This window comes from Chaetodon trifascialis, chromosome 7 (assembly GCF_039877785.1).
Source record: "Chaetodon trifascialis isolate fChaTrf1 chromosome 7, fChaTrf1.hap1, whole genome shotgun sequence".
Taxonomy (NCBI): domain Eukaryota; kingdom Metazoa; phylum Chordata; class Actinopteri; order Chaetodontiformes; family Chaetodontidae; genus Chaetodon; species Chaetodon trifascialis.
In genome coordinates, this window is record NC_092062.1 from 6400293 (window position 1) to 6412563 (window position 12271).

Here is a 12271-nt window from a genome sequence, read left to right on the forward strand (position 1 = left end):
GGTGGTAGGTTGGTTTCTGGCAGGTTTGCACCTTAGTTACAGTGTTGTGTCCTGTTGGAGATTTGAAGGAAAACCTGAAATAATGGAATATATCAGTAACTCATGCAAGTTTCCAGATGAATATCTGTCTTATGTCTTATTTTTACTGTATGTATTACACTTTTTTTTAACTTAGAGCTTCACTAATCTGTATATTCTATGGAAACAATGGACCAATTACTTAGAAAAAGTTCAGTTGTATTGACAAACCCAGGGAGACATTATCATCTGTTTTTCCCTCAGCTTTATGGAGCATTTTACCATCTTTTGGCTCATTGTTTTCTTTTGTTTTTTTTTTGTTTGGCCTGATAATTCGGCAAATTCCCAGCAAGCCCATTTCCAGCAGCAGCAGGCAACTGTTCTCAACAAATATGCTCCAATAAACCCACTGTACACCACTTGTCCAGCACCAAATGGCAGGCAGACACAGTTGGTGGTAAAATGCTAACAGGAGAGTGAATATTGTACTCAGTTTTTATTTTATTTTACCAGGTCTTTGTCTTTCACTGGTTTTAGAAAGGATATAGTTGGTTACTTAAAGTTTCAGTAAATCATCTTTATATAACATTCATTGTATAAGTACACTTTACTATCTAAAGATCCTTAGACTCCGTGATGACTGAGAACCAAAACTTACAACTGATCAAACCAGATATCCAAGGAGGGTGTGAGGCTTACAGCAGAGAGACATACAGCATGTTGGTGTTGAAGTTTGCTATCTTCTACGGTATAAAACTTTCTCAAAATTGTTGTGAATTGTTCTTCGATGCACATCATTTAGTATGAAGTCACACTGTATACTGTGTTTAAAATGAAATATCATGCGGGTTACAGTATCATTCATGACAAAATGCTGACTAGTGTGCTGCTCTCATAGAAGTGTGACTCACCTTGAACTGCTGTTATGGTGTACAAATCCATTCAAAATGATGGTCAGAACATTCCAGACCCTCCTCTTGTCTCAGATTCATTACCAGAATTTCTGCAGAGTTCTGAATTTGAAGTGAAAGAGGAACTCAACAAAACTCTCCCAGATGCTCTGTCCATTCATTTTTCCTCTCTTAACTCCAGTGTCTGGGTGACTGACGGATGACCCTGCAGTCAGTCTGAACATAATCAGGACACTCCGGGTCTAGGTTGGTCTAAAACATTATCCATTACCTTTGTCACACCCGAAGCTTTTGGCTTTAATGCATCAAAAGCCTGACAGACAATGTCTGACTCATCCACTGAGGGAAGGATTAATGAGATTAATATTGAGAGGATAAAGAGCCAGAGACAAGCACATGGCAAATTTTAGAGAAAACTGAATAAAGTATTCAAAACATATCAGCATATACCCACTTGAATGCATTTGTCTCATCATACAGGTCCCCAAAAAGCATCTGAGCACTAAAAGGAAGGAAAACATAAATGGTATTGGAACTCTTACACTCATATACACTCATTATTTCTGCAACATGCTGCTCACATGATTTGTATGACTGTGGCTTAAACCTTGTCATAGTAAGTAACGGTCATGTTCTACTCACTGGTTTACTGGCTGTCCTTGATTCAAGCACCACAGCAGATTTCCCTTCTCATAACTCTTATGTAACAGGATAAAAGTAGCATTAATTAATAATAAGTGGGGCATTTGCCAGAGCTCAGAGCTTCCCCAAACATTTTGTTCTCCCAGAGCTTCTTTTATTAAATTTTCAGGAATTAAAATTGACCTCAGTAGCATATAAACAGGAAGTGGAAATGTAAAAGACAAACATTAGACTCAAGAGTATGTCATCAAATGGAAATGGTTGGTATAATGATAGTATTGGTGTGATTGTGCAGATTTCTGCCAGTGAGGTTATACCAGCTTTCACCTGCTGGATTGCAAGAAATAGACCCAAAGCCCCATAATTGTTGACATAACTCAGGGATGGAGAATGCTTGTGGGTCTGCAGCAGCATGAGCCCCATAGCACAGGAGCTTCTGTACTTCATGGCATTCATGGTGTTTTACGCTGTGTAGTCCTAAGCTTCAGGCAGGTTTACATATGAACTTTACCATCCTTTAATGATTATATTACTAGCCATGACAATTTAGTCTCATTTGGTCTCTCTCTCACCCTGTTTTTGTTTTGTTTTTGTGACTGGATTTTTGGAAAATTGTGGGTCCTAACTGAACTGTTAACAGGTAGGTAGGTTTGTACATTCCCTGGTGTATATGTTGCATATTCCTGCACTAAACCGTACAGCTCTTTCATTTAGATAATAATAATATATTGTAATAATAACATATTGTATATACTGTTTACCTACATGGTAATAAACTTATTTCCAAATTATGATCCAAATCTAGGATGCACAGTGCATATGTTAGCTTGTCTGCCTCGTCTTTAGGCTGAGATGGTTCCCTCTAATGTGGGACCAGCTCTGTTTCTCTGCTGTTATACAGTATATGTTTGGAAAGATCGTGGATATGTCTCATGATTTGACCCTGTTTCACCTGGCACATCTGCCTTTCATGAGACTTTTAATGGTCTTTATTAAATAGAAGTTTATTACATTTGTATGTCTGCAGTGGATGTTTATTGTTGCTGTCTCTTTAGCCATCCTGCTGTCTAATTCATGCTTACACAGAGCTACAGAGCTCATGGATTCACTGATCACCAATTTTAGGTCATTGACACCTGTTAGATATACTCATTTAGATGGATTAATACAAAGGCATGCTGTGACTTGTAAAATGGTCCTCAACTATTGATCCATGTTTGATGTCTGTCCAAATGAGTTTACAAGGTCTGTATTGAACATCCCGACTCAGTAATCCACCCCTCTGTGTCTCTCAGATCCATGCTGACGCACAGATTAAACACTCACAGAACATGGCAAACTGATGGGTAAAGTTTTTTTTGAGTTTGAATAAATAAATAGGATTAAATAAAATAAATGATAAATTTGAGACCAGGTTTGGTAGATTTCTGCTGTTGTTGTTTTATTTAAGAGTCTTGTAAACAGTTATTCAGAGCAGAACTGCACCTATCAACAAACAACAGGACTCACTTCAATAAAAAATCGGCAGGTGAGAATCAGGTAACACGCAGTAACATTCTGAAACACTGACATATGATTCACGAGTGTAACATGGAAATAGGTAAATATGAAAGACTTCCCAAACCCATCCCTAAAGCTTACGTTACTTTCCAGTGTTACATTTGCATAGATATATGGACTATGTAAAACACTGCTGTAAGAATATGCTATAGATCAGAAATATGATCAGTAGAATCTAGCTTCATAACTTAAAGTTGCAGGTAGTTTACCAGAAATAGGCTACCTGCCTGTTTTTTCAGGCTTCTGATTGGTCAACATGGTTTTGAGGTTTAGGGTTATATTGCCACCTTTCAGTTTGGCATGCTCTTGACAGCACTTCAGTTGTGTTTTCCATTTCATATAGACAGAAGTTTAAGGTAAAAACAAATGAGGAAGAACCCCATTAAAAATATACCTGTTTACATATATGAATGCCCTTTGCCAGCCACATGCCTGTTTAACTGATGATCCGTGCTAGGATGTTTTTAGAGACGGTAGTAGACATTATTCACGCTACAGTTTTGTGGTCTGTGCTACAAAACTTTCAACCTACATGTGCAAAAAAGAAAGAGGAACATAGTGCCTTAGAGAGATTCTTCACTGACACTGATTCTTCATTACAAATCTTTTCCCAGATTGTGTATCTCATCCAGGACAAAGTCCATGTCCTGTCTGCTGGCCTGAGGGCTGATGATGATCATCCTGAAAAAGTTGGTCTTGTCTCCGTGTGGCTGGTAGCACACCATCATACTGCCATTCTTCATCATGCGTTCTTTCACTACCGGGGCCACCTAGAGGAGGAGGGATGGGACACTGTAATGACTGACAGCACTGACATCTTAGGAGGATTTGGTCATCTCCTTGTGAACATGCTAAAATCAGATTAGATACTTACAGAGTGGAGTTTTGTCCAGAGCTCAGGGCCATCCGTAAGGTTTCTCAGACTAGGTGGAATGTACCAGAAGCAAACATTTGCATATTCAGGCTGTAGATGAGGAAAAGAGCTGAGTTCAAAATGGGGAATCTTCTCCAGATAAAACTGATTATACAAATACATAAAAACTTCAATTAAATGCATTTACAGTATTTTACAGTGTAACAGTAAAACTAGCAAAATAGCAAACAGTGAAATGTATTGCTTTTCTGTGAAATTGTGGCTCAACTTGCAAAAACTTACCTCCATCAACAGACGGAACCCTTCTCTTCTCTTGATCTCTTCTGCAAGATATCTGCAAAAAAAAACACATAACATTTACCTTGAGCACATTCTGTGTTTAGGTTTATTTGCTAGTCAGCTTTGGCAAGTGCTTCCCTAACAGTTGTTATTCACGAAATCGCCACTAGAGTGCACTGTCCACAAGCAATGGCTTCTGCATTAGTCAACATGTAATAGATTATGCAGCATTAGTAAAGCTTACTGTGAAATAAGTAAACATATAATTCACTTCAGCCTCTTCCTCAGTCTGCATGCATAATGAGAATAAATGTAATGTTACTGTAAAGGACTACTGAGCATTTAATTTGTGTGTAGTCATAATGTCAGAATCAGGTCTGTTCTAAACAAAGATGGCCATCCAGTCACTAAACGTTAGCTGCAGCCATGCAATGTGTGTGTTCTAACCTGGCCATGGCAAAGGCCCTGTCCACCCTCTGCTCCAGCACTCCAGTTCCCAAAGCCTTCCACATGAGCCAGAACTTGAAGGCATCTGGCTTCCTGCTGCACTGGATGGACTTGTCCCCTTTATCATAGCTGACATCATAGAACTTATCCTGCTGGAAGAGGTAGGAAGCCTGAGCAGAGTGGCAGCGCTGGAGGAGACCCTGAGGGAGCAGAATGACAAGGATGGTTTAAATAGCACATACTCACTTCACAGGGCATAACTTCTCCGAATATTGCAATAACACTCAGAAAGGCATGTCTTCTAATTATTGATACCCCAAATGAAAGCAACTGTAAAGCTAAGCATTCAGTTTATATATTATTTAACATATATACTGTATCAGGTTATGATGTGACTCAGACTGTAACAATCAGAGTGCTTTAATGGAAGTAGTTCAAGAAATTAAGCCAGTTCCAGCATGTTGTAACATTCTTTCCAAATGCTAGCTGAGAAGATTGGCACCACTCTCTTTTACAAAAGCAGTTTCAATCTTCTCACCTGTCTCTTGGCAAGAAAGCAGGTACCGATTTTTCCAAAGTGTTGCACTATTCCTTTAAAGGTGGCTGTTTTGCCATTAGTATTGTACAGAATATGTCAGCTGTACATCTGTCTGCTGTGCCTCCGACTTGATGCTAACCGCCTCTGACAAATCTCTCTCTCTAGTTCTCTGACACACCAAACTGCTCAGTCAGCTCACCTGCAGCCTGGTAATGACAGACGGCAAGATGGATACTGTGGCGAACTGTGCCTGTCAGGTCTGCCCCAGGCCCAGAATGAGGGCATCTGTCCTCTGTCTGGCAGAAGTGCTAACACACATACTTTAGCCTATATCTTAGCCCTACATTTTAAGCTGCACTAGCTGTGTAGCATGTCCATGGTCCTCAGGCAGCCTGGTGATCCTCTGACTTTCCTCTATCATCATGTTAGTGTTTGAATTAGTCCGGCACTTTCATTTATGACCAAATACCTTCACAACTTCTGACTTTCCCATCAGCCTCAGCTGAGTGTAGTGCTAATTAGCAAATGTTAGTACACCAAACTAGATGGTTAACGTGGTAAACATTATAGCTGCTGAACAGTATGTTAGCAGGGTCATTCATCATTAGAATTTTATTAGCATTTAAAGGTACAATGTGTAAGAACTGTCCAAGGTCACTCCAAACAAACAGGGGGTAGCATATTACCAGAGCAGCTACAAATTGCTGCTCGCTATAGGGAATGAGAATCGTGGACCATTCTGGGGCGGTGCCACCATTTTTCAGGACAGCATCCTAGCTGTCATTATCTAGGATGATCATCATCACAAATGTATAAAGACAAAGTGAAATGAAAGACGTGGACAGAGAGAGGGGCTCAAAAGGGGCTCTAAACTTCTTTTACTTATTTTTTGGTTGTTACGGCCCACAGAGACAGTGTGTTCTGACTATGTTGAAATTTCCCTGAGATCAGCTGAGGCTACCTAGCTAGATAGGTGGTGATGGTATACAGGTGACGGTTGGTATCCTCCAAAAATGGCGGATTTGTTGCTGATGATGTCACATTCCCATTTCCTATACTCCTCCTGGCCAAGGCTATCTGTGACTAGCCATACAGCCAGAGGCCCTATTAGCTGACTGGAGTCTGCCTCGATCAAGTGTGTCTTGTTTCTGGTTCTCTAGCTCTCTTTCTCCCTTAATTATGCATGCAAAGATTCAAGAAAAAAACTGTCATGTCCACATATGCTTGCTGGTCTACATGACTATTGTAATTCATTTAAGACTGCACTTGTTTTCTGGCAATTAATCATTTTGAACAATCTGAAAAGGTTAATTCTGCAAAAGCATAGCCTCATTTTGGGGCTGCAGACAGCCAAACAAAGTTAAGTCACAAAGTTTATGTGGAGGGGATATTAGACATTATATATTAGATAATAGGTGAGTGTCTTACCGTTTTGTCTCTGACCAGGAAAGCAGAGCACTGCAGACATGCCATCAGCATCTTGTGGGGGTTCCAGGCAACAGAGTTAGCTCTAATCAGACACAAGCAGCACAGGAGAGATCATTTACAGTCAGTGTGTTGTCATTGAAGATATCAGGACACTAGCTGGCATTTCATTTTATTAGGTGTGCAAATGAAAGCGCTTTAAGAACAGATTCAATGTCTCTTATGCTACTATGAAATGTTCACTAACAGGGATGTTGCTTTGATTTGAGTTACCTGTGGATGCCCTTTAACAAGTGTTTATGCTTCTTAGACATCAGAGCTGCTCCTCCCCAGCAGGCCTGAGGAAGGGGAGGAAAAAAAGGTATTTATAGTGACAGTACAACAGCATTAATAGAGACAAATGAACGAGTGAATGAATGAATGAACTCACATCCACATGCAGCCACAGATTGTACTTCTCACAGATGTCTGCGATTTCCTGGATGGGATCAAAAGCTCCGAGCACCGTGGTCCCTGCGGTGGCATTTACCATGAAGGGAACCGCACCCTGAACACACATGCAGGCAAAGAGTTTGTTGCAATCTCGTAACAATGTGTCTTTTCAAATGAAGACCTGAACAGGTTACACAGCCCCCTCACCTCACTTGTAGCAGTCTTAATTTGCTCCTCCAGAGCCGAGACAATCATCTTCCCTCTGATAAACACACAAAATAATTCAGTTTGTGATAAAAGAATGAATAAATGAGTGAATTCATTTATTCTGACTCAGGTAATGAATAGTTTCAACTCATCAATTTCTTAAGTTTTGAAGTTTTCGTTCGCACAAAAACAGCTGAGGAATGGGAATCATTCCAGTGCCAGTTGTGGCACGAGTCAGGCCTCTGTTGTCAGAGGAGGAACCTGTACATCAGATAAGATTATAAAGAGTGAGTGAAGCAGTTTACCTCTTATCAGATGGAACCACATGAACATTCTTAGTGCCGATGCCCAGTAAAGCCGCTGCTTTGGAAATGGAGTAATGACACTGAAAGAGATTAAACGAGTCTGTCAGTAACAATATACTGCAGACATACTGTATGCCTGAGGGAGTGCTGTATTCATTCATCCAAACACAAGCTGAAGATAAGCCCAAATAATAGATCTCATTTCTGCTGTGACCATATGAATAGCTATTTAAACTGTTACAGTCTGGGTGATTTTTAAGTTAAATGTCCCTCACAAGGAGACAGATTTCATCTGCTTCATCAAGCAAGTAGGTCATTCTGTGTTTTTCTGTGAAAAAATAGTTTGCAAACCATTTTTCTCTCATTGAAGGAGAGCTTCAACACACACAATTATATCAAGAAAATATGTCATAAAATTCCAAAATGAAAACAAGATTTTTTAATCAGTCAAAATCCACCTGGTTCTTGTTTATGTATACTGGCAAGTTTAACTCACTTTTGCAGTTATTTATTCTAAAATACATGTCGTTTTAACTTTGTTTCCTGTAAATCCTACCTCCTGTGATGTGAACATGACCAGTCGAGGAGCAGCAGAGAGGCCGGCCTCTTTGAGGTCGGGGCAGTGATGGTACCTGGCTAAGTTCACAGCGTACATGTTGGACATTGATCCACCTGGAGGGAAAACAGCGCGCAGGTGTTACGTGTTAAAACAAAGGTGCACTGATGCATAAGGACCTATCACATATCACAGTGTGTGGTCATAGCACGGAGGTGTAAATATTAGTTTTAGTTTTACCTGCATTGAAGATCCCATCTCCTCCTTCCTCCCAGCCAACCATCTCCATCATCTTCCTCAGCACAGCATCTTCCATCAGTGTAAAGACTGGAGCCACCTCATATGTGTAACTGAGGAAAACCACATATTCACAGCATTACTCCATTTGCATGATTTTAAACTTTGGTTTAACAGATTTAAGTGTGACTTACTGTATGTTACAATGAATTGTGTGACTCACAGACTGGGTTTGAGGGCCTCCACGATGAAGCTTGCCACCATGGAGTAAGGCTCCATGCCTGCGTACAGCTGGTTGAAGAAACGAGGATGAGCTACAGACGTGACAGAAACAGATTCAGAACAGTTAATCAGACAAATGTCACTTTGAGATGCTGCAGTCTAACTAGTTTACAAAAGATGGTTGCAGTATTGAATCTTTTTCTGCAAGAAGCTGAGATGAGCGTGAATTGTTGTTTGCCTCTGAGGGTGAGGGTCCTCAAACACAAAACAGTCTGAGTAATATAGTGCAAAGGAAACATGTCTGGAGTATGACTCCCTGAACTGAAATTGAACCTAATTCATGAAAGTTTGAACACTTACTGGTCTTGACGCTGTATCTGATGGCATCTCTGCAGCGCTGCAGGATCTCAGAATCAGACTCCCCTCTGTCTCTCAGCTCGAGGTCCAACAACTCCTTCAGCTGCACGGGGGAATGCCACTCGCAGACCTGGTCAACATGAACAAATATCTCACTGTCAGTGTCAGTTGTAGCAACAGAAGTCCTAATAATCCTCTAAAGGTGTGTTGGTACTGTCTCAGAAATCTACTGTCATTGCCATAGACTGCAGACCCTTTCCTTTTTCTGTACTTACAGCTTATAAGTGCTGTTGAGAATTTACCTTTTCTTTGACGTCAGTGGCCTTTTTCACTGCATCTTCCATAATGATGCCCATGGACTGGTGAATGAAGTCCTCTGCTGCAAGTACGTTCAGACCGGGACTGTTCAGGGAATCAGCATCGATGGTATCCAGACAGCATTTCACTGAATGTCCAGGATCTGCATTGGGGGTTTGCTTTTCACTGGAATTCTCTTCTGATGGAAAAACAACATTATTTGAGGGCTGACATCAATGAATGAACATGAACAGCTGTGTCTAGGTAGATAATATATAAAGTAATCCCAGCATGATCCAGCCTGCTATGTGAGCTGAAGATAAAATGCAACACTGTCCCCCAGGCTGGCACACTAGATTGTTTCATAAGGACTTGTGCTGCTGATTTAGTGGTTACTGCAACATGCTGACTCCATGACTTCTCCTGGTATTTTCACTGTTTCATACACAAATATTCACATATTCAAGATCTTAATTTTCATATCATCTATTCTGTTGGGCACTGGATTAAAGGTTTATTTCCTATAGAAAGAGTTGTTTGTCAATCTGTCTGCAAGCTAAGTCCACTATCTCGGTTTAGACTGCTTTAGCACATGAAAGTTTCCCTGTTCCCAGACGGAACAGTTGCCTGTGTTGCACCTGCCCAAAACTCTCCCTGTTTTTCGGCTTTGATAGTACCTGTTGGTGTGTTTCTGTTCTTCTTTTCCCTTTTTATGATATCTCGTCCCTCAGTTCTCTACACTTAATTCTCACCAAGACCAAATAATAATACTTCCACATTTTCATTCTCAATTTTTCACCACGGTGACAGTGTGGGACTCAAAGTCCTAGCTTTACTTTTGTAAGATGATATTTTGTGTTTTATATTAGTGGAAGCAGTAAAACAAACTTCAAGCATCAAGCTCGCCTGCCAGCCTTTTTTAAGTTGCCACATGACATTTATGCATTTTTTAAGAATAAAAGTTTGGAACATTTCTTTTTTTCATTACTGTAGCTGATTGTTATGCATGACTACAAAAGTAATTTAAAAAAAGTAAAAAGTGTATTTTTGTTTTGCATTATTTTAGAGCAGGTGTAGTCATAGCCTAGCTGGTAGAAATAAATATATGAAATGAATGAAAAACAAAAAAGCCCACTTTCAGCCGCTGACTTGTCGTGACAACAAACCATGCCTTTGTGTTGTGCCAGATGTGAACATTCTGTTCTTTTTGGGTGGAGTCACGTCAGGAGAAGATTTGCTCATTCAGTTCAGTTCAGTTCAGTTCAGTTCAGTTCAGTTCAGTTCAGTTCAGAATCAAGCATTGTATCATAGTTAGAAATGCTGGTGAAACCTGCAATGTCAAAAACGTGGATGAAAGGAAAACAGGAGAGGACTCTGAGGCTTTTTCAGATCCTTTCACTGTGACTGACAGTCATTGGATCACTGAGTGAGACAGTTGCTGAGCCATTCTTAGTTATCTTATGGCACTCGCTGTCTCTTAATTAATGTCCAACCAGCTCTAACATGGACCCGAGCTAGGCCATATTCACTGATTTATATCCTACTGTACAGTGCAGCGCAGCAGCTCACACCAGCTCAGTAACAAACAGTTAGTCATTTTAGAAGTCATGGCATATAGGCTTTAATAGGTGCTGGTTAATAACAACACTGCAGCTGCACATTGTACACTGTGCCCCAATACTGTACATTTGGGCTTATTGCATGGTATGCATCTATTTCCGTTTCCATTGCTACACTTATTTACCCTGACTTTGAACTGTGATATGGAATGATTGTATTTCTACACTTGGCTATGTTTTGTCACTATATTTCACCTATGTACTGGTTTTAAAGATGTACAACATTTATTCCGCCAAGGCCCAATGCTCTAACTTGCAATGTTAACCAAATCTGCACCGTGATTCAGATCATAAATCATGAATCTTCTGTCTTCTTCTTTGGCCCATGCTACACCCTTCCACCAAGATTTAATCCTAATCCTGCTGACAAAGCGCACAAGTGAACTGAACCAAAAAAATGATGTTGTGGTGGACATAATAAATAGAAACATAACTTCACGTGATTTGATATAAGATATAGGACAGGTACTTCTTCAGTTCTAGTATTCCTGCTGGATTTAGACATGAGCTTTAGTAGCATCTTTAGGGCTATTTTAGTTTTTCATTAACTATCCTCCAGGGACACAGAGGACTGCTATGACATTTGGATGGTGTACTGTATTTGATGTATTTCTAAGATATTTAAAACGCTCTAAAAAAAATGCATTGCCAGCAGTAGTTTGTATGTAACTGTGTAAGCAAGAACAATAAATCAGAAACAAGTTTGAGTTCACAGAAGACTCTTTGCATCTAGCCATTTCTTTTTCACTTGAAGATTTTCTATAATATTTATTCATTACTGTAATGATTCATTATAGAAATGATTGCAGAAATTGAATTTTTAAAATGAACAGTAATCAAATAAGTGCATGATATTCTTTCCTGAATTAAAATAAATTTTGCCAGTAAAAAAAAAAAAGCTTTCCAGTAGTGCTTACCCTTCAAGTGACTCTCTTTGTTTGGTGCCATTTCTTTGCCTTGATGCTGCTTTATTATTGTGCAGTTTATTGTGGCAGGATGTCTGAATTTATACACCTCCTGTCCTCCTGATGACGCTCCAGCCTGTCAACATGTTGCGCCATCGACTTCAGTTCAGTAAATTTCCATCACACTGGGAATGAGAACAATTTTCTTTATTTATTTTCAGTTCTCATTGTGCTGTTTAAAAGTAAGTTCTCTTTGAGTACAGCCACTGCTGTACATATTTTTTTTTTGGAACAAAATGACAAACTGGCACCTTTTATTTACTTATTATAAGCCCTGCAATATGTGTATAATCATACATGGTTGCCAGTGCAGGGCCACTTTTGGATGTTTTGACACAGTTTTTAATAATTCACACTGAAAAAGTGCGTGTAAGTCATTA

The 12271-nt window shown here is 39.8% G+C and overlaps 1 protein-coding gene across 2 annotated transcripts; it reads right to left on the reverse strand.

Moving 5' to 3' along the window:
* Window positions 1-3665: 3665 nt before the first annotated feature.
* LOC139333448 (acidic amino acid decarboxylase GADL1-like) lies at window positions 3666-11886 on the reverse strand. 2 transcript variants are annotated; one of them, XM_070965861.1, is made up of 15 exons: window positions 11844-11886; window positions 9313-9503; window positions 9014-9140; window positions 8655-8745; window positions 8435-8544; window positions 8195-8310; window positions 7639-7718; window positions 7334-7388; window positions 7125-7241; window positions 6968-7032; window positions 6698-6779; window positions 4732-4931; window positions 4288-4339; window positions 4006-4095; window positions 3666-3901 (listed from the first exon to the last, which is right to left on the reverse strand). In XM_070965861.1, exons 1-15 carry the CDS (start codon window positions 11872-11874, stop codon window positions 3728-3730), a joined length of 1581 nt encoding a protein of 526 aa, XP_070821962.1. In that variant the 5' UTR covers window positions 11875-11886; the 3' UTR covers window positions 3666-3727. The 2 variants fall into 2 exon arrangements, with proteins under 2 accessions (XP_070821962.1, XP_070821961.1); XM_070965860.1 differs by having other exon boundaries at window positions 9313-9506.
* Window positions 11887-12271: the final 385 nt, after the last annotated feature.